Source organism: Dermacentor andersoni, chromosome 10 (genome assembly GCF_023375885.2).
Source record: "Dermacentor andersoni chromosome 10, qqDerAnde1_hic_scaffold, whole genome shotgun sequence".
NCBI classification, from domain to species: domain Eukaryota; kingdom Metazoa; phylum Arthropoda; class Arachnida; order Ixodida; family Ixodidae; genus Dermacentor; species Dermacentor andersoni.
Window position 1 is genome coordinate 77168755 of NC_092823.1, and position 25397 is coordinate 77194151.

At 43.0% G+C, this 25397-nt stretch overlaps 1 protein-coding gene across 1 annotated transcript; it reads right to left on the reverse strand.

Moving 5' to 3' along the window:
- Positions 1 to 299: 299 nt before the first annotated feature.
- Positions 300 to 24739, reverse strand: LOC140213523 (uncharacterized). The gene is made up of 6 exons (XM_072284778.1): positions 24360 to 24739; positions 23769 to 23881; positions 22953 to 23021; positions 16250 to 16285; positions 15590 to 15655; positions 300 to 467 (listed from the first exon to the last, which is right to left on the reverse strand). Exons 1-6 carry the CDS (start codon positions 24376 to 24378, stop codon positions 363 to 365), a joined length of 408 nt encoding a protein of 135 aa, XP_072140879.1. The 5' UTR covers positions 24379 to 24739; the 3' UTR covers positions 300 to 362.
- Between the last annotated feature and the right edge of the window lie 658 nt (positions 24740 to 25397).

A 25397-nucleotide genomic window follows, 5' to 3' on the forward strand; every position in this document is an offset into this window, starting at 1 on the left:
AACGGACTCTCTCAGCACTAGTCTTGTAACCCTTTTGAGAGGGTTAGGAGACTGCTACAACAGAGTGTGCATGACTATTGTGTGTGAAGTCACGTAACCACCTTGTATCGAGCACAGATAGTCTCGGGACTCTCTGCTGAAAGAGAGTTCGGGTGTCTCCCACAAAGAGTGTCCTATACGTGGGGAGCCCAGACTCTCCGAAAAAAGTAAGAGATACTCTTTTTTTTTTCGTAGTGTGGACGACTTTCGGGCGAAACTGTGACTTTTTACAGACGTGATGTCAATACGAGAGAAATTCAGAATATTCAGAATTTTATTGACCAAATTAACATGTAGAAATGTGGCCAGGGCCAATTACCGATTCAGACCCACCCAAAGGTAAATGCTGCTTTCGGCCCGTACGCTATGGCGTCATCCATGGTTTCCGGCAGCACAGACGCACTCTTTACCATCTTGCGAGCACAATTCTGCAGAATAGCAAAGAAAACACGGCAATGACCACAGTGTTTATGCTTTCCTGAAATTGATTCTTGTCCACCACTAGCAGCGCTGTAAACCTTCAGATCAATGCGTATTCTTATGTTCACACGTTACTCTACTGTTTTTCATCATTTACGCTTCCATATAGAATTTGGCTGCTTAAGCATTCTTTATATATCAACGAAAGGACAGTGCGCAGGAGGGCTAATATTTAAATGTCGAAGTTAACTTTTACGATTACAACCACAGAAATAAATAAATTTAAGTTGTGGATTTTGTACCAAGTCCACTTTTAGGCATTAATATGAATATATCGTGCAAGAAAATGATATGGGCATGTATTTTTATAGGCCTGTCTTTATCAGAAATTATTTTAGTCACCCATACGGTGTGAAGAATAGTTTCATAAGTATGAAAAAAATTAAAAACTTGAACACAGTTCAAATCAAACTTTCTGAATTCGCAGGTAAGGCTTTTATCGCGAGTTATCGCTTTGACGCCCTATGACGTACTTCTGTATCAACATGTATGCGTAAATGAATAAATATAGCATTGCAACATAACATTGAAACCAATAATGTGGACTTTCTTATGATCCGATAATATGGAATTACCTGATGACGAAGTTATCTAAAACTCGTTTTCTGGCTTAAGCGCAATATTAGGAAATGCACTTCTTAAACGTCAAATCGGCAATCAAGAATTCTGAAAGAGGGCACCTTCGGTGTGGCGACTCTGATATTGTGTAGGATTTAACAGTGCTAGGTTGGGAATCGCGAAGAGATATTTTGCGACCAGCACATCGCACCTCCGATCCATCACTTGAAATGCGGGAGCATTCGGCAGATTGCACTACAGAACAATCAGTATAGAACGAACGCTGAATGGGGGCTTGCCATGGTAGTTGCAAAGAAAAGTGTACAATGACTACACTTTACCGTTGCTAAGATACAGTGTAGAAACTTTAAAGTTAACGAAGAAATTAATAACAAGGGCCGCACAAGAAGCGATGGAATGACAAATGTTAGGAAGAGGCAGGAATAAAGCTGTGTGGGGTCTGACAGCGAACGGTGACATTCAATATTCTAGTTGGCGATAGTGCAAAATAAAATGGAACTGGGCATGCCATGTAATGGGTAGCGCCGATATCCAATGCACCTTAAGTATTACACAATAGGTGCTAAGGGAAGGGAAGCGTTGTCGAGGATGGCAGAAAATAATATGTGGTGATGAAGTTGAGAAATTTTCAGGCGCACGTTTCAATCAGCTATTGAAAGACACGGACAATTGGAGACCGCTGGGAGGGCCCCTCGTACTTGAATGAACATAAAATAGGCTGGCGATTAAGAATGGGCCAGAAGCCGACCTGTTGTGCTTCCTGCTATGCTGCTATTTCAAACAGAGGCATTCGAAAAATATGGAAATGTCTGAACAAACCAGGCCACACAAAAGAACAAAGCAAACGAATTCTGTCGGACATAAGTGCTAAAATTGCTTCTGGCCACTTCATAGAAACCACAATTGTTAAAGAATGCTTCTCTTACTTCCACTGTTTCTTAACGGCATGTTTGAACCGGCACGCAGCTGGTGCAAGGCGCTAAACATCTGCTTGAGTATTTTGTCGAAGTCTTAGTCTAGCGTGAAGTGTTTCAGTCAGCTTTAGCAGGTGCCGGAACGCTAACGCTATCGTACCCTGCAGATCACGGTACAAACTAGTCTCCCTTTCAACTTTAGCGTACAATGTTGTAGAAGCTGCGCAGGAAGTTTTGTCAGTAAGGGGGGACACTCCGCTTCTTTCACTGCACACCAACAGCATATGCCTGCGCAAACCAGCTCATTATTCTGTCACGAAAGCTAGAAATCCAAAAAACAAACAAAAAACCCCGCAAACTTGCAGTAGAAAACAACGAAGAGCAAGCTTATCTGAAAAAAAAAAGCCTCTTAGTAGCGCCATAACGTTGTTCCTTCGTATTTGAGCAATATTGGTTGATTAATTCAGTTGTCATATTATTTAGGAGAAATACATAACAGCGTGCGCAAAGCACGCAAATATTCTTTTCTTCGTGTAAACGCAGCCAATGGAATAAGTATTGCTATCCTCCACAGTTTTGTACGCGATGTGCGAAAGGAAGCGTAGTTTTCTAGAATGTAACAGGGAACATCTTAAGCATGCCATTCTAGCATTGAGGCCATGCTAAGATTTTTCCTCAAATAGGAGGAATACCACGCTTCCGAGTCAAGGCTGTTGCATTTCGCACAATGGAGAGGGTACAAAAACAATGCTTAGTCTTTCAGCCTCTTCCATGAAATTGATACGAAGTGACGGGCAGGCTTAAAATTTGTAGGTGTATTCTACGCTCATAATGAATGGGAGTGTGGGCGAAATGCGAAAACACCCATGTAATTAGATTCAGGTGCACGTTAAGCCCAGGCGGACAAAATTTCCGGAGTCCTCCTCTGTAGCGTGCCTCATAATAAGAGCGTGGTTTTAGCACGTAAAAACCACATAATCTAATCTTAATCTAATGGTAATGCGTTTCCTTCACCACACACTGAAGCTGCTACTCGGTATGAGAATACTTTTACTTCGCCAAACAGTTTTTTTACCAGCTTCGGGCATTCTCTCAGGTCATTATGGTGTTATTTTTTTTTTGTTTCTATCACGTCACGCTTGGTCACGGCTAGCACCACAGCCAGGGCCAGTGGCCTGGCCTGTGCAGACTGCTCTGACGTGACCATGCTTCCAGCATTGGCAGGGGTCGCGTTACATGATACCGCGGTGGGAGTCTTGCATAATTCACCAGTACATATCAAGGCAAGGGGTCATTTTGAAAGGTAATATTTATGCTCGGCAATACGGTGCGCCAACGGAACTCGTGCAACTTAGACAGGGAGGACAACAGCGCTTGTAAATACAATAAAAGGAGTAGCAGTACATTCCTAAAAGTTTGAACCTTTGGGAGATTTTCTTGTCCCACAACAACAATCGTCATCTCCCTTGCTTGCGTATCCTGGAGCATTTGCGCTCGCTATTTCCTGTGGAGAATACTATCGTATGCTCATAACGGTCACGTCGTTCGTGGCTTCAAAGTAGCGGGCTTGTCGCGTAAAAGAAAGGAACTGCAAGGAAGGCAGTTGACAATTACTCTTGTGGGTCACAATAGGGCCGAAGTCGTGCAAACTTTTTAAATAATGTACTACATATATCGACGTCGTAAGTAGCATGAGCCGTAGTGTTAAGTTCTGTACATAGGAAATCGCATGTAAGTGCATTTAATAATCTTCATTGCTGTCGGCGTATTCTGTATAGCCTGCTTGGACAGGTCACGAGTGAGAATGTCGTTCCATGCCCTGTTGGCACCTTTGTAATTTTACTTCCAATAAGTTCGACTTAGATTGCCGGCCCTGCCAAGCGCGTCAGTGTTGATATTCTGAAGCGAAAAGCATCCCGACATCGTCTCATCAACGATGTTCAACAAATTTGGGCAAGCTATCATTAACTGCTAAAGCGGGCGTTATCAGCAAATCATCGCTGCTGCTCCCAAAGGGTGTGCATTGTTGGCCTGAGAGCCTTTACTGCAGCCGCCCAAAGAAGAAATATTTTACATTCAATGAATGAATAACTGCGTTATAAAATTTTGCTGCTTTAGTGCAAGTCTTGCTTTGATTAGCGCACATCAGAAAAAGAGCTTATTGTGTTGTTTAAAGTTCAATTTCTATGTCGGGGACATCAGGTGTACACTCAGGCTGAGGAAATTGTGTCCCCTTTTCTCAATGAGACTGCTGCTTATGCGGTGGTTAGTTCCTGCATATAGCTTTCTGCTATGGATATATTGATATCGGTGTTCAGGATCTCACCATCGCCAAAATTAGAGTAGCGCAGGAGGTGATACTTCCTGACTTTAATTCTCCCGGTGTACTCACCCTAGCACTGACCAATGCGTGCCTATGAATGTTAGTGTTGAAGGCATATTTATTATACTTGAGCGAAGATTAGACAACCTTCATAGACTGAACAGATTTAGCCTGATAACAGCAATGTACGATGTTTTATAGAGGATAACAACGGGACAAGAGAAGTGTTTCGGACAGTGTCGGCCATTGCTCGTCCTTCCAAGCGGATGGTGGGGATCTCCTAAATTAAATGCCTGATATTTTCGTGAAAACAATATCACAGGCTGCCAGTGAAGCAGGAGGTAAGGCACCAAGAGATCAACCAGGCAATTGATTCAAAATAAAATAAAAGGTGCGTTATAAAAAATCAAATCTTGTGAATGTGTCTCACCCAAGAAATAGGGCCTTATCCGTTGACCAGTCAACACTGAGCAAATAAAGTTATGTATAATTTGAATGGAGAGATGATCATCCAAGGACGGTCGAACTTCAATAATCACGGAGACTACATTGCAGGAATGAATGCGTCAAGTAAAACAAAAGTTAGGCAAAACTAAGAGAAATTTGGAGGATATACATTATGCATCGATCAGCATCTTTGATACCAAATGGCACATTGCCTGGAACTATGACGTAAGGAAAATTCTATCTAGTGAAACAGGCAACGAAAACTTCGATGTTTTACTTTGGTATGAAGGTACACGGGCTTGGCCATATATACGTAAGAAAAACAAAAGAGGTGCAACAGTTGTTCTCTTAAATGATGACAAAGGAATTGCACTCGAGAACCTCGCCACCACCATTAAGCAATTATTGGTGACTTCAAGTGTTCGCAATACATATTCAAATGCTCATGATATATAGTAAAGGAGGCTTTAAAATATTCAAGGTTGCGAACCGGTCTTTATTATTTTGGAAGTTTGCCATATGGCGACTACTGCAAAATCGCATGCGCCACCGTTGTCAGAGTCTGCGTTGAAGAGAAAACATTTAACAAACTGTCACTCCCAAATGTGGTGTAGTAACGCAGTCATTGGCGCCTTAACCTCTGTGAGGAGCATTTCAACAGATACATAACTTTAATGCATTGCGGTGATTGATGGGCATTGATTATTTTGAGCGCGTAGGCGCTTATGTGATACCATTTGGAGGTTTCGCTCTTTGGCATGCGGCAAGAAATCTTTTGCGAGAAGAGTTATGGTGTGCTGATATAACGGAGCTTTTGCATATTACGCAAGTCTCACAGGAAGGTTGCCGGTAGAGATGTTACTGTGATATGACTGTCTTGATATGGCAAGTTGGCACTTTATTCCTAAAATGAATAGCACAAGGACAACACAGACAAGACCAAAATGAAAAACATGGCGCTCAAGGGCGCAATGGCGCCCACAGTGTATTGTTCTCGTTGTATACCTCTTAGTTCAAAAAGTGACTTGTAGTTCCTTAAATAGCGTTGCTTTCAAAAGTTCTGCCTTGGTATTTCTATCGAAACTCCATAACATTGATTCAGCTTATGGTCGCATCCTGACTCGAAGCGGTGGCGAGCGCTACATTAAGTTACGACCTATAATTTTCGATTTGAAATCCTGAGGCTGAACTGAAAATTTCAGTCGTCGTGTTAAATGGCATTAGGAACTATAGGGAGCGTTCCCGAGACTCACAGCGCTTTTACTTCTCTAGCCCACGACAATGACCGAGTATTCTGTCTAATGACGACGTTTTACCACAGCTCTATTTCTTTCTCTTAATGTCAATTAGAATATGGGCTATCCCTGTTTGCTCTATGATCCACAGTGCTTTTCATCTGTCTCTGAATGTTACGCCTAAAGTTCTTCGTTCCATCGTTCTTTGCGCGGTGCATAACATGTTTTCGAGCTTCTTTGTCAGGCTCCATACTTCATACCCATATGTCCGCCCCGGTAGGATGCATTTCTAGGGGAGCGCCATTTATTGTTCCAAAGGAAGTGAGATGTGGGAAATCAGATTTCATCAATGAAGACTGCGCGAAGGTATTTCTACTTGTAGGTATTTTTAATCGCACAGCAGCGATGAAAGCTGGCGTAGGTAAAATGGCAATTAGAGTATCATCGTGGGATGCTACTGCGAGTCCGTCTACATATTTGTTTAAGGCTAGACCTTTGTGGCCTGGCACCTGCACTAAAAGAACGAGACGTAAGTGTCTCGGGAGAAGAGAATTGGAAGTTTCTAACGCACCTCACAATTTGGATGCGGTTAGTGAAGAGGAGGCAAACAGGCAATCAGTTAAGATTACGACTCATAGGGATGATGGTAATTTGCCCAAAGTCAAGAAACTGCCATTAATACCACTGGCAACATAAGCGTAAGGCCTGGAAGCAGAATCGAAGAGATCAATTTACATGTGGTGATACATTGCCCAAACGTGTTCTTTCTTCACAGACGGAAGCATCATTTGCTTTAATGGTCTTGGTATCCACACTCTAAAAACTAGGGCAGGTATCGCAGGGGTGAAACGGCCGATTTACTCTTCAAAGCTTTGTTTTACTCTCGCAAAATGTCGAGTGGGGTGAAATGCATTGTTCACTCCATCACCAAGGAGAGAGTAAAATTTACTTTTCACTCTGTCCTTCCGAGAAAGAGTAGAATGCCCGTTCTACTCTTGCGGCAATGGAGAACAAAACGTTACGTAATATTCTGCTTTAACTGTAGGAAGCTGGCCCAGAACATGGCAATGTATCACTCACGCACGCTGAGCATAGAACACACCGTTCTGCTTCTGAGAGAACAGTCAACCACAGCCCAAAGGAACGCGGAGTGAGTGCTCTACTTTTTCACTCGGAGGTGCTCAACTGCGCGCGCCCTCAACATCGCGGAACAGCACAGCACAGGAGAAAGGTGATCCGTCCAGCGAGCAACAATGAAGGCCATCCAAGGAAGATCGTGTGTCAGCCATCTTGCGTCGCCGCGAAAACACGACAGTCGTTCGTCATTCGTTGGATATAACAACAAATCATCCACGGTAAGTGAATTCTGAATTAGGTGCACATTCTGCGTATTTGATATGATATCGCCAGAAAGTCGTCGTGGCGCTTAGCCGACGCGATTGACAACGGACTAGGCAAGCGCGCTGTGTCTCTCGATCTCAGTCGATGAAGCCAGTCGTCGCGATAACTGCATGTGATTTGATCACTTCCCAATATCCGTAAGAGCTTTGAAAATACCAAACGCTGTCAGAACCATGGTATGTTCAATAAGACGTTAGGCGAGAGGACGCTTAAAATGTTTTGTTCACCAGCCCATGATTCCGAACCTATGCGAAGCGTGCTCAGCGTACGTTTTGCGTGTTCGAATTTATTCAGTTTGGCAGTCTACTCTGTACGGAACGCTGTTGAAATAAGGAGTCACATAAGAGTAGGCGTCATTTTCCTGGTGGCATGCTTTCGTTATAGATAAGCCGCGCGCTTGACGGTGTCTCGCCCATGGGTAATCTGCCCCCACTGAAGTTACGTGCAGCACCAGTACTAGTTAGAAACTTAGCCGCAGGCATTCAGCTGCATGCTGCAAGAGGTCAATTGGGCGCGTTATCTTGAACTTGCTGAAAACGCATGAAGAACCCATGTTTTATGCTGAATAAAGCATGAAAACCATATAAGCGATCTTGCGCGCGACAGTTACAAGCGATGCGATTGAGTTGGCCGTCACGTTCGCTCGTCGCCTGCAAGTCGTACTCCGTGCGAGCGATGATTTTGGGCGACGCCTCCCTGGTGTTGCCGCTATGAGGGGTGCAAATACGCGTCGAAACTAGCTTGACGCCGCCTTTAGTAATTTAAGTTGATGTATTTTACTGTAAAGAGTAGCATAACATAATTCGGAGGGTCTTGCAGTAGGTTCTGATCCTTGCACCTATAAAAATTCAGTCGTTTGCTCGTTCAGCGCGACAATCGGTAGTATTCCAGCAATGTACATACATCCATTTCCGGCTTCGCGCTATTGGCTATAGTCTCTCAAAGCACTTCTGGGAGACGAGCGATGATTTCTACATTTCCAGAACCGCGCGATCCGTTCAAGCGACAGCCCGTTTTGACGCTCGAAGCCGTCGCTCGACGCCGTCGGGCACTAAATCGCTCTCATTAAAAAAAAAATTAAATTATGGGGTTTTGCGTGCCAAAAGCACTTTCTGATTATGAGGCACGCCGTAGTGGAGGACTCCGGAAATTTCGACCACCTGGGGTTCTTCTTTAACGTGCACCTAAATCTAAGTACACGAGTGTTTTCGCATTTCGCCCCCATCGAAATGCGGCCGCCGTGGCCGGGATTTGATCCCGCGACCTCGTGCTCAGCAGCCTAACACTACAGCCACTTAGCAACCAAGGCGGGTAAATCGCTCTCATGGTGTTTAGCCCTAAGACTGAACTGTTCTTGCTCATGTATTGAAATGGTGTGATTATGTGTCTGATTTTTATGTCTCCAGTTGTGGTTTTCGAGCCCGGTGCGAATCTAAAAAGGTGCTTATTTCTACGAATTCGGTGAATTGTCAAGCAGCGAGTAATGCATGGGCATCGAATATAAAGGCTGCTGTGTAGAATTACAATTGCAGGGGCGCTTTGCGTACGCTTATTGTTTTGGACATGCCTGTGCATTTGCTAATATGAGTTGGCGTTTCAGAGTTATGTCATAGGAACAGCTAAAACACCCTTCCTCATGGGGTTACAAAGCGTTATGTGTGCATCTTGCTACAGCATGGCAGATCAAACTGCGTTTATCGCTTTATTATTTTTAGTAGAGATAGAAAGCGTAAAAATAAAACATTGCTTTAATTCCGTGTTAGCAGTCGTCTGTCGTACACAAAACAAAGAGTTGCTCCAATAAACTATTACCTGCGGTCTAAGTGCAACTTTTACATGCCTTCAAGAATGTAAAATGCTAGATTTCAAACTCCAGCAGTAGTCGAGTCTGTCAAAAATGAACTCCACTGCGCACCACATAAAGGAAAATAAGTTCATGCCTTTTAGTAAGTTTAGATGCAGGCCGCAGTGAACTTTCTTGTTATTATTGAAATGTGGGTAAGCTTGCCATAACAAGCCTTGTTGCCCTTTCTTATAGGCACTGGAGGGCCATATTTTCATCCCTACTGAACATCATGTTTGCAGATATGATCCTTAAAGTATGGCTTGAGCAGTGGCACAACCAGGTATGGTGTGGGGGGCACACTAGGCACGTGCTTTGAATGCGTCACAAGTAGTGTTTGCGGCACACCGGACTAATGACAGACCTGTAACATCTGACATTGACCAATATTCTGTTTATTAGCAGGAGTGTTTTAACATTGGTGCCGAACGAGGACGAACTGTCGTTTATTTGATTTTTGTTTGAATACGAAAGTGGAAGTTAGTTTAGCAATTGATTGTTGCAGTCATTTGGATGTCTCGAATGCATTTCAGTAGGAAGACTAAGAGCTAAGACTTTCATTTAGTGCCATGACCTTGACTGTCTTGATGTTGTTTTACACCATGTCCTCGTGTTGACTTTTGCACACGATGTTTTTCAGGCACCCGCTTTATATAACGCAAGAAGGCAGCTGCAAGGACACAAGGATATCAAAGAGCCAGCCCAGCGCGACTTCACGTAGTGAAGAGGAGCGCACGCCAAGGAATCAAAATACATTGCCATGCAATTTGGACAGGAAAACTAGAATATGGTTATAATGGGTGTACCATTTGACTAAATGTCAACAAAATCAAAATACAGTATGTCACACCAAGATGAAAATTATCATGTGCTCTAGGCAGTCATCTTAACATGCTCTACTTATGTAACGTCTCCGATGAGAAAGTCAAAATCAAGTATGCTCTGTGGAAACAAACACATAGGAGCAAGTGTGATTGAACGGTTAGAAATGTGTTAAGAAAAGCTGATTAGTTTTTTGTCTCGCCTCTCAACATATATATCCATGTGATAAAAAAATAGTGGTACAATGAAATTGCATACTTGTTTAGTGAAATGATACATACTTGCGATGAGCACGGTGCCTGTGTTCACTATAAAAGCAACAGCTCATGCTTGCTTAGGTGCTTACATACATTTAACAGCTTTAATAGCTAACATTTAACAGCACGTGAATGCAAGGGTGCAAGTACAAACCACTGATTCTGTATGTTAAATGCTGACATGAAGCAGGCAGATTTTCATGTCTTCCTTTGTATGTATATTTTACAACTGATGTTAGAACTATGGCTTCTTTTAGGTACCAGAAACGGGAAGCATTGGGGGAGGAGAATCCCATGTTTAAGAAGTCCTTAACGCTTACGTGCATGCTCACGAAACCAGTTCATTGGAACCGCTCGGGCCTCCCGAAGCGAAAGCAAGGATCAATTAGGGCCTTTAACTGTGTACACCGTGGTTGAAGCCTTACGTCGTTAAACCGGAGAGTCACTTGGAATTGAAAATTATTTTAAAATATAAAATTGTGGTTTATCTAATTTACTTACCAACCAAATATACTAGTAGAGGTAGAGATGCATTCAATGCAAAGAACTGAGAGCATCTGAGTAGGAGACTTGTTCATCCATTGGCGGATGTGAACATATAGGGTTAAGCAATATCACCTTAGTTTAATGGCTTCTGTAGACATTATTCTTTTGGAATTAAGATAGAGTGCACAGTGAGGCGAGGCATTAATCTTCCTACACACATATGCACTTCTTTGAGACGAAGATTCTGTGAAGTGCAATAATTTTTTTTTTACTTTCACGCATCTTAACCACATCAGTAGAAAAAAAAAACGCTTTGGTTTCAGGTAGTTGGTTCATTGTACAAGTCTATCCATTGTCGCATGCAAAATCCACGTGCATGGAAGGCATATGTGAAACAGGATGGTGCCATTCTCAATTTCTGTCTTGCTTCTTTGTTTGTCTTTTTCGTGCACTTCCCTGCCTGTATGCTTATGTCACATTTGATGCATCATATTCATCAAATCTGATTTTTGGTTCACATCTGAAGCCATGCTGTACTTTAGTTAGATTTCATATTCGATGAGTCACAATAATTGATCATGTACTTATGAAAGCTGCTCCTCAGAAGTATTGCATTCTTACCCTAATGGGAATCAAAAGCTACCGTATATGACGGGAAATTTGATGCGCAGGATTTTAATGCCAATGCTCCTTGCAGTTCTATACTCATTTGCTACACGCTAGATAATATGGTAAATTTTATTTTATTTACTTGTGAGAAAGTGTAACGGATGAATCCCAACAGCACGAGGAACCTCCTTTCGTTAGGAGGCCAACCGAATAAGAAATATGATATGCCTCTGTACCGGTTTGAGACCGGGCCGGATATTACTGCAGAACAACGACAACACACACTTAAAAACAATAGGGTGCAGCCCATACATGAATAACTTTATGTCAAATATAAGCAAAGCTAGCTAGACCTGCAGAATCACATGAGAATATACAAAACAGTTCTAAATGCACTGTACTCTCGGTCAGGAACATCCATACGCTGTACAGGACGTTATCAAATGAGCTGCTGTCTTAGAATATGGCACACAAAAAATGTTTCTTGCACAATGTATCTACATGACGAGCCCCGTGCTTAGCAGCTCAACTGGTAACCTCTGCCATGTAAGTGCACGCGTTTTGTGGCAGAAATGATTTTGCTGGCCAGTAATGTGCCCTATATTTCTCTTCGATCGCAGTGTCAATTTTTTGAGTTTGCACATGTTTGTTCTATGCTTAACTTTCAATTGTATTCTTTATTTTTGAAAAGAAGGAGCCAATTGAAATTAGAGGATATTGATACAGTGTAATACTGAAGACACTTTAGAGAATGTGCGTATGTTTTATTACAAGATGTGTTCTAAATTTCATGGGCATCATTTTAATCTGATGTAAGTATTGTACATCAATGTACAATGGTTACATCAATATGTAAGTATTGCGAATCCCTTCAAACGTGACCATGGATCTACATCGTGCTTTCACACTCTTGGGAAGAGTACTAGCACTCTGTTCTGAAGGAGTACAAGCACTCTGTTTGAGGGAGTAGAAACACTCGGCTTGGAGGAGTAGAAGTACTCGGTTTGGAGGAGTAGAAGCACTCTGTCTGTAGGAGTACTATTACCCCTGTGGGGACAGTATTAGCACTCAGCGGAAGTGTACTAGCACTCCATGTCAGGATAGTATTAGCACTCCTTTGCGGTGGAGTAACAAAGCTCTGTCGGGAGGAGTTGACCTATTCTCTCTCAAAAAGGCTCGATCTACTCTCGAAAAGAGAATGAAATATGGGACAAGCAGATACTTCCTCAAAGAGAGTGCCCGGAACTCTGTTTTTTACAGTGCAGGTGTGCAAGGTGGTCTTCCAAAATACTATTGAGATAGTGGTAGGGAAGAAGTTTTGCATTATTTGGAAATATATCATCAAATTCAAATTTAGGGACTCAAACCGAGGAATTTAGTAAGGCCACCTTACATAGGCCAACATAAAATATGTCCAATAGGTTTTGTACGAAAACAACATGAGAGCAACGTGAGCCATACCATGGATGGTTCAAAAATGAGGCCGGTTGATTAAAGAAAATTTCTTGTGATCTCATATGTGGTGACGCATATTTCTTTAGAAAAGTTTGTACGCTTAGGATATGAAATAGCATGAAAAGAGAAGGCAGGCGTGCTTCTTGAAGTAGGATATCGTTAGCGTCAAATTTTGGAAGCCTAAGACAAAAACGTAATGCCTCTCGTTCTTATAGAATCATAGCCCGAATTTTTTATACCGGTCAGCCAGAAAACAAAGCGCAACCGAACTCTATTATCGGGCGAACATTCATGCCAGTAGATCAACATGAGAGCACGCAGACGCAACCCAGATCAATTGCTGCTACGTCTAGGCAGCATTCCTACTGCGCACGCTAACTTTGAGGCTACATATGTTCTATATTCGGACTGCAGGGAAGCTTTTCGGTGTACATTACACCTAAATATTTAAGTGAATTAGCCTGTGCGATACTACCTTGTCAATGAGGAACGATAATTTGCTCAGGAACGCTTTGAGGGAAATCTAGGACGGCGCTTTTTCTGATATTGGTAGAGAGCTTAATGCCATCAAGCCTCATTTCGAGGGGGCTCATATAAGACTGTAGAATTTCGTACAACGCGTGAAAGTCTGCCAAATCAGCAAAGAATACAATGTCGTCGGGATATAAGGACGCATGCATATCCTTTTGCAAAGGTCCACTACTCAGTAAAATATTAACAAGCAATGGTGATAGGACTCATCGCTGCGGTATACCTCTTGACTGTTGATACGTTAATGAGGACAATCCGCATAGAGAGCAGTAAAATTCCCTGCCGTTAGAAATTGTTCTGAGCAGGAATAAGGTATCAAGGAATCATGGCAGAAGGCACTTGGGCAACACCTGCAAAGCAAGCTCAAATTTGTGGACGCACATGACTGAAAACTAACAGCTCGATGGACTTGGTTGCAGTTCTACAAGAAAGACTGCCGGCGGGAACCAGTGCTGTGTCAATTTGCATTTAAGATCTATACTATTCGGCTGCTCACGCCGAATTGTTCATTGCCATTGGATAATTGATTGTTAAAATAGCATAGTCAAATTTCAGAACGAGTGCTTTGTCAACGCCGAAGTGTTTCTTGAGTTGCCAACTATATATTTATCGTCCACTATATTTCAAATTCGATATCGCCACTTTATACAGAAGCAAGGCATCTCTATAGGTTGCACTGTGGGGCCTGTGCAACCTACAGTGAGACCAATCTGTGCAAGATTTTTCAGTGCAAGTTTGACAGAAGGCTAATGGAGGTCACAGCTAATGACGATAGAGTGCTTTATGAATTCAGATACGTGGACGATTTTTTTGATCATTTGAAGGTTGGAACCCTCTTACTGTTTCAAATCTGTGGCTAAACTCATGTTAATGTACCTCGAAGGGTGTTCAAAGGCGGTTGAGAATTATATACGCGTGAACCTTGACATGCTGCTTATGTGAGGGGGTTTTCCACCGATAAAACCTGAGCGTTCCCACTGAGTTCAACCTTTCAATTTCTCTGTATTGTAGTCTATGTCTGTGCAAAATGCATGGTTTCATGACGGACACCATTTTTCGCCTAGCCAAAGGATAATAAAAAATGAGTGCTGCCTAATAGTATACAACTCAATAAAGTAAGAAGATCATACTGTTTTATGAATAACTATTCAACTTTAAACGATCAAGCGTTCTTACCGTGAAATTTTCGTAAACACATTAGTGTTTTTTTACTGAATTCATCATAGATAATTCTAAAATAGGAGCATATCCAAAGACATCAATCGTACTGTACCCAAACATTCATGTCTAGAACACTCTGAAACGAGTAGTCTCGCGTCGTACTGAAACAGCACGCTCACATTTTCCTACAGTAACTTGTGTTGCAGTTTCCTTGGCTGCAACCCCGACGCGGTTGCGTGACATCTGTTGTGGAGTTGCAATGAATCTCGTGGAGAAGCGTTCGCACGTCTTTAAAGTGGAGTATAGCGTGTAAGTTTCGCCGGTAGAAAAGTCGTGTGAAAATTTCAGGTCTCCAGGACCCTGCACAGCGCTTTGACAAGTGTGCTCTGTTGTAATATTTGGTTCGAAGACGTGGTCAAAAAATAATGCTACCGAGTCATGCAGATGTGCGATAGCATGCTGTATCACTACTAGGGGTGGCTTGGCAATTTCCTTGACAAATTTTTCATATTGTAAACTTTGGGTGCATAGAAGGCAGCAATGAAATTTATATTGCAAGCACGTAGCTAAGCATGTAGCGAGGCCACCTTTAAATAGGCAAGCAACTTTACTCACTCTGTAGTAAATAATTAGACAAATGCTCTTAGGGCGAAAATGTCAAGTTGCTACTTTCTGGCTTCCTGTTTGCAACTGCAATCGGCACTGTACACTAGGCGTATTACTAGGACTTGTTCAAACTATGATGTTTTATGGAAAATTTCACTTGTTTTTATGAATGATCACAGCTTACCTTGAGGTTCGTACTCAGTATGATATATTTTATGGCATCACTCTATATGTGGCATGCTGGATTTTTTTTCTAAAACAGCTTGTGTTATGAAGAAATGCATCGCATTCAGGTTATCAACTCTCAGACGTGGATATGCCGAATCCCTCTATGCCGTTTTTTTCTAGGTATATGTGTACATACAGCAATTTACACATCAACATATTCTTTGTATACATACCATATATTTTGCTGACATAAGTCTAAATTCTTCTGACATATGTAGATCTGTATAAAACATCGAACTCTGTGGACGAAAGAAAATTTTACAAACCTCAGTAACAATCACACTGTGGAGCGTGAACAATGACCCGTAAAATACGTTAAAGACTGCTGAGGACGTATTCTAGATCTGTCCCAGAGTAGTGTCGATACTTGATTGTTAATGTTTACTTATACATCGAGTGACAACGCTTTATCTTCACAACAGCAATTTGTCTAGTTTAAAGCTTTAACCATACTTTTATTTTACTTCTATTTACTGTCTTTCATACATGAATGGAAACTACATACCTGCTTGGTACTTCCACTTGAATTTGCCTAGAACGTATGTTCTTAGTTGATTGTGACGTTGCTTTCTAATTTTTTCTGGTTTAGATCTATGCAACGCAAATAAATTAGAAAGAAAATACCCTCATCAGTAGTTAAAAGAAAAAGACCACACGGAGCACTGTTTGTTGAAAAACAACATAAATTGTGTACTTTTTGTGCATGTAGGTGAGACGAATTTTGTATAGGGATCTGAACGCCGCATACTTCCTTCAAACTTTACACTGTACACCTCAGTCATATATTGTAGTGCTAGAAACATTTAGCGCAGCATGGATGTGCTTTTTCATACCGTATTTTGGGTAGCATCCGTTAAACATTCAAGGATCTGAAATAAAAGAAATAATGGCAGTTCTAGTCCCCATTAAGAATAAGTAAGACAGTCGTCAGACATAAAGAGGGTTGATCGAGGGGCTGATTCTTAATATTCATATCATAAGCCAACAAACAAAGACACAAATGACAACACAGGGGATATTACTTGTAATTACTAATTGAATTGAACGTACGATAAACTTAAAGAATTGAAAGTGCATCAAAAAACAACGTGCCAGAAGTGGTGAACAATCCCACGTCTTTGCATGGCGCGTGCGATGTTCTAACCAATTGAGCTAGCTCCGACGCCTTCTTCCTATCCACTTTCTGGGGTATTTACGTTTCACTGCTAGAACTAACCCTGGCAGTGTTAGCTAGTGCCGCCACTCAAAAACCTTGGTGGCGGGAGTCAAGCATCCCTACTGCTGCAGGTGTCACGAGTACGTGAACTGTCTTGCGTGAAGGCAAGTGCTCAATAAACTCACACATGCTACACCTGAAGGCATCAATGTTGGCAGATTCGATGCCCTCGTGGGGTAATGAACGAGCATAAAGGGGGTTAGCGGGCGGGCCTGATTTTTGTTAATAAAATCAGACATGTGTTTCTTAGAGACATGAATTAATATGATCGAGTCATGATGGGAGGTTTATCCATTAGGTAAATATAAAAACAGGTCGAACAATAAAAAAAATTTCTGAATCACACTGGTTTTTTCTTAAGTGGCTGAGACCAAGAAGGTAAGTCATAGTTTGTTTTTATACAAGGACGATCACATAGGTTAACGAAATCATGCCCACAACTGAAAGCGGGGGCAGAATCCCGAAAAAGGCATTAGACATTTTTTACATAGGCAATTGTGTTTCTACAGGAACCTTCTTGAGAAACAGGCCTCATTGAGCTACACCATCCTTATCGCTCTTTATAAAGCAGTTTCATGCCGGCCCACACCAGATGTGCGCAAACCGACAATGCGTATTTGTCTGAGACACCGACAAATTGGAGGTAGCAGACGAAGAATGTGAACATCGTGTTTAAGATAATAGTTGCTTTGCAACTAGATTATTTTGGAGCATGCAATGCAGATATTCAAGAGTACATAATTTACCTTTCTACTGGTGGCCGTATTTCATATGAAGCAGACTTCAATATGAAGCAGCATTCAAGTAAACGAATCATGTATATATCTACATTCGGAACACGCATACAGATCCATGTTGCTTCATAGCCTCGTGCATAAATGTACATGGCTGCTACACAAGTCAGTTTTATGGTATTCGCATCGCAACAGTCATTTTATGTATCTGGCTGAGTATGAATGAATAAGAGTTATGCATTGCCATTGCAGAGTGAAGTGCATCCACTGTAGTGCTGCGTCCCCACAGTATTTATTAGCGCTATTGCGCCGAACCTTCACGTTTATGGTGCCCGCGCAAATGAGGCCACATGTGCTGTTCAGTATTATCCATGACCTGCTGTCGAATCACGAACACTACCCCAAGTATACGTTCGCTTAGTATTTTAGGAACAACACTTCCACATTGCAGCTGCGAATATGCAAGGCGCAGAAATGCAGTTGTCACAGTTTTGTTCGGGCTTGAATATCAAGTCGCTGTATGGGGGAATATATAAATATTAGTTATGTAAAAGACACGCGTGCAGACACGATGAACAGTTGTTTACCGCAACATTCTTCAGGACCTTAGTTTGAATATATAAGATCTTCCGTTATAGGAATGCTATAACATAAAAGCCTCTTCAATGACCGAATTGATATTTTATGAGCAGACGTCAATCGCTCGTGTTCCTTTTTTATTACGAATGAGAAAATATATTGTTGGTTTTGTGATCGTAGTCGTGCCGTGGAGAAGGCACATTTACTGTTTTGCGTCGTTCGTCCCCAGGTACAGATTTTGCTCAGGGCTACTGAAATAACGCTAAATTTCGATGGCTAAGCATGGTTATCGTAAATTATATAAAAATAATTTTTTCCCCACGACACTAGTCGTAAGAGCAATTTCTTCGACACTACATTGAATATTGGCAGCAAACATGGTGTGTTGTAGCAAATGAGGCTGTAGGATAATGTGCCGGATAAATGACAGGCCAAAAACATATCGTGCCGGATCTAGGTATTCCGCTTGAGTCATATCCTTGGATGCGGTGCGTAAGTGCCATGGAAGAAGGGAGTTTAGCAATGAAAGAAAAAAGACAACGTCAGCAAACTTGCACAGACAGTAAAATGATGGCAATATAAAGCGCCAAATTGGTTACGCCTATGCAAATGTTGAAAATATAGACAAAGCCTAAGTCAGGAACATTACTACAAAAAAGATATATTGTGTTGTGTCATTATTGTGATAGCAATTATATGGATACTCCAAGGGCATTATTGTTGCCGCCGCGGCCGTCACTGTCGGAGTCACCGTCGCCTTGATGTTCCGTATGAAGTCTAAGGGCGGGAACACCGTCGCAGCGCCTCCTATGCTGTATGAACGAGTGAAAGTATGCGATGGAAGACGGCCATCGGAGGTCAAACTGGTGCGCGCGAAGAAGGAAGCGGAGAGGAAACGCGCCGTCATCCGCGCGAACGGCCGTTGAGGGATGGGGGGGGGCGTAAGTGGGGGGAGACGGCGTTGTCCTACGGCAACACATGCTGCGCATGTCGCTACCGGGCCTAAGGGGAACTGACGATCTTGGCTCAATCTCGAGCGCCATATATGAATGAATGCGGGGACGCAGCGGGGAAAGGAGAGGGGGCGGCTTCCACTCCGCGAGCAAGTGTGTATTTTGCAGGGCAGCGCGTGGTCGTGCGCGCCGTATCTTGAAACGGATCGGCAGAAACATGTACGACGGACATGTTCCTCTTTTAGTCCGCGTCTTCATAGCGCTCTTTTCTTCAAGTATGCAAGACCAACTGGCCCACATCAAGCTTCTGCTGCACAATTAATACAAATTGTACGCTGGAAAAGCATTGCTACCAGCTTATTCGTGCCACAAGAGCAACAGGTGTCAGAGCGACGATTTCTAATACCATTCACGCCGAAGTGGGTGACTGCAGAACGCGAGCACGAACACCAAGAGTGAGCAATGACAGGCACTGTTGTCTAGCTCGGCCCTCGATGATCAGCTAAAGCTGATCAGAGAGCTGAGAAGATAGCAAGAGCCAGGAGAGCCCTGGACTAGGGGCCCCAACAATTAGCGATTATTCTGATTATTTTAATAATGTTTATTTATATATCTATCTATCTATATATCTCGCTATCTATCTATCGGGAATAGATTTCTCAACCTAGGTTTCCTAACCGCACAACTAACCCTGAATACTGTAATGCAGAAGTAATGACTGGCTCTCATCTTATGAACGCGTCGGTGTGAACAAAAAGTAGGAGGATGTCATAAAATAACTACCGTCCCATTTTACTTCACCAGTATTGCCTACTTGTAGTTCCGGAACCACGAAAGCGAAAAACCAAGCTGCACTATGCTCAAGACAAAGTTCAGTGAGGTTTTTGGCCGCCCTGCTGATGCCGCCCAATACGAAAAGTCACGGCGCCTTTCTTCGGTCCTTTACACCCAAACGGCCACAGCACAGCGCGTCCAGTCGGTGGCTGTGTGTACCACCAGACTTCACCAGACTATGTTTTAGGTGGGGATTTTCTCTCCTGTAATTAAGCTGTCATTTATTGATCCCGTGCAGAAGTCGCCTTCTCTTCGCTTGGCAATGCCATATCTGACCACGTTTCGCTTTCCTGCGCCAAGTTATCCCTCACTGACGACACCCAGATGCCTCCACATACGGCCACTGTGGCACCTATATCCTGTTCCGTTATCTGCGACTCTACCGCACTCTTCACGCCTTTCGCTGCTTTCGTCCATCGCTACCTCTCACCACTCACAACCGCAATGATTAGATTTCAAGCTGCTGCAACTCACCGTCCTGTATACGACCACCTATATTTCCCGATTATTGCTTCACTGCAAGTCTCTCGGCACTGTTGAGCCTTACGACACCCTTACCACGTTGGAACTTCCAGTTGAATTGTCAGAAGTCAACACCCTTTACTGTACTCCCGTACCTGCCAAATCGCCTCAAGACGTTTTCAGCTACGTCATCAACATTGCTTAAACCCCAGTCAACGCAGTGACTTTCTCCGCTCCCTTCACAAATTTCGCCCTGCTTTGGCAGCCATAGCACTTCTCTGGGCCCAACGATGACTGCATGTCACCAGATTAACACCAGTGCTCATTCACCGCTACGGCACCGTCCATGCCGTGTATCGTCGATAGAACGCCGCGTCATTGATGAACAACTAGGTGAAATGCTAAAGCGTGGCTTCATTGAACCGTCGCACAGACCATGGACACCACCAGTTGCTTTAGTTAAAAGAAAGAATGGCTCAGTCCGCTTCTGCGTGCCTTAGCGTTGCCTGAACAAAACAACCCGAAAAGGTGTTTTCTTATTGCCAGGGTCGACGAAGCCCTAGACTGGTTGTAAGGTACAGTGTTCTTTTCCTCCCGCGATCTACGCTCCGGCTATTGGTAAGTGGCTATGGCTGTAGGCGATAAGCCGCAAACTGTTTTCATCACACCAGATGGCTTATACGAATTTCATGTGATGCCATTCGGCCTTTGCAACGCGCCCGCGAAAATTTGAGCGCTTGATGGATGCCCTCCTCCGAGGCCTCAAATGGAACACGCGCTTGTGTTATTTGGATGATAAAGTGTTGTGTACACCAGATTTTCCTACTCACCTTCATCTCTTGGAGTCGGCTTTACGCTATCTCAGTGACGCTGGCCTTCAAGTAAATTTGAAAAAAAAAATGTCACTTTGTGGTACGCAAGCTGACCGTTCTCTCCTATGTCATGTCGAAGGATGACATTCTCATGATTCCGCTAAGCTACGTGTTGTTATAGAAGCCCCGAGACCCACGTTTAGAAAAGACTTGCGCAGTTTATTTGACCTATGTTGCTATTCCCGCCACTGCATTCGAAATATCGCTTCGATTATGGCATCGCTGCAGAGCTTCTGCAAGGAGTCCCGAATCTTTCCGCCTGATCCTCGGCTTGCAATGATGCCTTTGCGACCTTACATTGCCTGCTCACAACACCACTGATACTGCCCCATTTGGATCAAACAGCTCCCACGGAAATTCATACGGGTGCTAGCGATGTTGGTCTTGGCGCTGTGCTTCGCCAGCGAAAGCCCGGCTACCGAAAGTATGTTATTGCTTACGCGAGCTGCACCCTTACGAGAGCTGAAGCAATTATTCGGTCACGGGAAAAAAATAGTTAGTGATCACCTGGAGCAAAACAAAATTTCGTCCATACCTGTATGGCTGCTCATTCGATATTGTTACCAATCACCACGCCCTTTGCTGGTTCTCATCTCTCAAATATCCCTGCGGCTGCCTAGCCAGGAGAGCATTCAGGTTCCAAGAGTACGACATCCGGGTTGCCAACTGCTCAGGCAAGAAGGACGCCGATGCCTCTGCTTTTTCGCGCTCACCTATGCGCGCCGGTGTGAATATAAATTCGTAGGCTAATTTTTGATTCAATATAACACGGGAGAAGATTATGAGCAAAACGCAGACAAGGTGAAAGCGGGAGCCAACGTTTAGACAGGTGTACATTTTTCAAGGCCTTAAAAAAGACAAGACCACTTGTCGAAACTTTGGCTCCCGCTTCCACCTTGTACTCGTTTTGCGCAACGTCTTGAATTTCCATCTCCCGCATTGCGCTTGTTTCCCCGGGAAAAGATTTCAAGTGCAGACTTTCCTGAGTTTCTCCAGGCGCGCATGCGATCCAGAAACCGAAAATGCCGCTGAGCGGTCCTTCAAGGTGGGAAATCCTCGTGGGCAAACCAGCGCATAAAGGCGCTTGGCCGACACCTCCTAGATAACACAAGGGCCATGCACTTCGATCCCTGACACCGTGCTACCTTGCCCGAGTGCAACGGAAAGTAAGGGAGCGCTTCCGATTAAGCCGCGGTGATTTTGACGTCAGAGCCTTTTTCCACGTCGTGATTGGCAATTGAAATTTTGATCCGCGTAACATGACGTCATAAAGCAAAGTAGATGGGCCTGCAATATAGGAGGCGTTCGTTTCGCCCAGTGGGTAAGACAATCGGCTTCTCAGCATGGGTTCGTTGCTTCAGAACTCGCTGCCAAGAACGGTTCCCTTTCAGAATTTTTTCCGTCTTTATAATTAAATTTTTAGAGATTAGTGAGGCGCAGTTACAGAGCAGGCATGAACTTACGCGTACAAGCAGCACGGCGATAACAAAGGCTTTGAGAGCGAGCGCGACGTGGCTTTACTGCGATGACCTCTCCCTTCACGCAACAACTGGGGTGCTGTCACACCCAAATGCCCAAATGACTTCTTTTGAGCCCGCTGTGCGGCGTCATGACGCAGTTCGTGAAGTGGCCTTGCAGGTAATGGGAGTTTAGGTTCCGTTTCGCTGCTGCGAACGACGGACGCCGGATTTTACTTCGCTCAATATAGCATTTAGCGCTTCTGCTTCGAAAAACGATATCACGTATAGACTTGTTCTATGCAGAGTCTGCATGTTGCATGCGTTAGTAGAGAGATAGGGCACTTGTGATGGATAATGCAGTCTCGTATTTGCGTTCTCTTTCAACGCAGACGTGAGCCGATATGATGAGAAAACGGTTATTCCTACTTGACTTGGAATTTTTTCCAGCGTCGATTCTTTGCAGCTGTTGTAGATGCGGCAGCTCATCTGTACCAACTGGAACAGAAAGGCGGCCATGAGACAGCGCAGGGATCAGCTGGAGAATGCCGACGCTGAATAATGCACGAACAACGCCTCCACCTGCCAAATTTATTACGCTAAAGCATGCACTATAAGTGGAATTTCGCTCCGTTTATCGCGTTTGTTTTTTCATTGTTATTCGCATAAGAATTATTGTGATAACCTGATTTATATAGGTCTTAAAAATCACCCTTGTTGGAACAAGGATACTATTCCTGGCAGACTACATTGAGTTCCTCTAAGCAGCTGATCTAAGAAGGATTATTGGAATCGTTAGACACATTTTTGCAATGGGGACAGTGAGTTTCATAAAAGTGTATAGAGCTATTACACTCCTGAACCGTATTCAGCATTATGGAATGTAAGATGCGATACTTAAGGAAGGCTCAGTAAGTAATCAAAACGTAGCTAGTTAGCGACGCATTCTGAATTACCAGCATCATCCGCAAGTTACCAGCTCCGTCATAGCTTTATTGGGCACATTTGTACCAGCAAACAGGCTAGACAGAATGTCTGTCGGAGGCACCAAGCCTTCTCTCAAATTAATTGCATGCAGAATACCTAGCGGAAGTCAAGCAAAGCATGTGCTTTTCTGTGTATCGTTTTAAAGGCACTTATACTAGGACCTAGAAGCATCTCACAACCCCAATTCGTTCTCGCCATCTATTGCAGAACAATGGCAACCAATGTCTTTATTCAGCGAACGACCATCGCTATACACACCTTGCGCAACATCGTTGAACGGATAATTTTTGCCATTTCCACGAGCTCCTTGTCGCATGCTCGCATGAAGTCTCCGAATAAGGTCTTTGCCCGCAGAAGGCGAGGTCCCAATGCTGAAGTTTAAGCGGTACGGTATCAAAGAAAAAGAAGCGTGGAATCTGGACGAAACAGGAATTCATTGTCAAAAATTTCACTTAGTCTGTGCCAAATTGTCAAAGGTATGCGTTCAAACAAATGGACGGTTGAAATGTGGACGAAATTTTATAGTATTGCCGAAATTTCAGTTACTACTATAGCTTAAATGGTATGGGATCAAAGAAAAGGAAGCATGACATTTGGACGGAAGTTTATTATAGTCTCAAAATTTCACTTAATCAATACTACAGTTTAAACGTTATGAAATCAATGAAAAGGAAGCACGCAATTTGTACGAAAGTTTGCTATATTTTCAAAATGTCATCTAACCAATGCTAGAGCTAAAGTGGTATGGGATAAATCAAATGGAAGCATTAAATTTGCACGAAACTTTCTTTTATGTTCAAATTTTTATTTTACCAGTGCTAGAGTTTAATCGGTATGGGAATTACTTACATAATACTCTCCTCCTCATGTGGTCCAAGCAAGATGGGCAGAATTAAAACATACAATAATGCGATCGCCAAGAACCTGTAGTGCACTTCAATAAATTGTAAGTATGGTCAGTAACGGCAGAGGCTGAGTGTGCAGAACATAATAATAATAATAATAATAATAAATTTCTTTTTATTTCTGCCTCAAAGAGACATGGACAGAGGAGCTGCAGAAATAGCTGTAAAAATACAGCTTGACAAAGCCGCAGCCCCCATAGCCCCCAATAGTAGGATAAGATTACACATAGTTGGCAACGACATTTCCAAAATTTTCATTCTGAAACACTTCTGTGTAAATTAAATGGAAGCATGAGATTTGCTCGAAAAGGTATTTGACTGTCGAAATTTTGTTTAAGCAATGCTATAGTTTAAATGGTATCGCATCAATGAACTAGAAGTGTGAAATTTGAATGAAATTTAATTTTATTGTCAAAAATTCATTTAAATAAGGGCAGAGTATACCGGCGTTGGATCAATGAAATCGATTCACGAATTTCGGAGGGTACATTATTTTATTGTCGAAGTTTCATTTAACTGAAGTGTACTTATATTTAGTAATCAAGGGCAATAGCCGACGCTGCAATGCCTTGATAAATAATAGGGAAATGTTATCCAGTGCGCTTTGTAGAGACTCCCTACAAGAACGGTGTTGTATCTGACAGGAGCGCAAACAAAGATCACTGGAAACTTGCCCATTCTTGAATGGGTTGTCTTGCGGTTAACATAAAGAAATGCGTATGCTTCGCTATATCTCAAGTTTCCTATCTCTAAGACGGGATACCCAATGCTTCTCTTTTCTTATAGCTGAAGTGACGCACCATCTGGAGCCACAATCAGTCTTCTATAATTTGTCCGGCAACCAAGTTTACGTGCATCGAAAGTAGTATAAGCCCAAATTCAAGCGCCAAGGATTCGCTAAAGAAACCCAGTCTGATTCCGATATGTGATCACTATCGAAGCTGTGTACCTGGACCCCTTAAGGGCGAACTGCACCTCCACT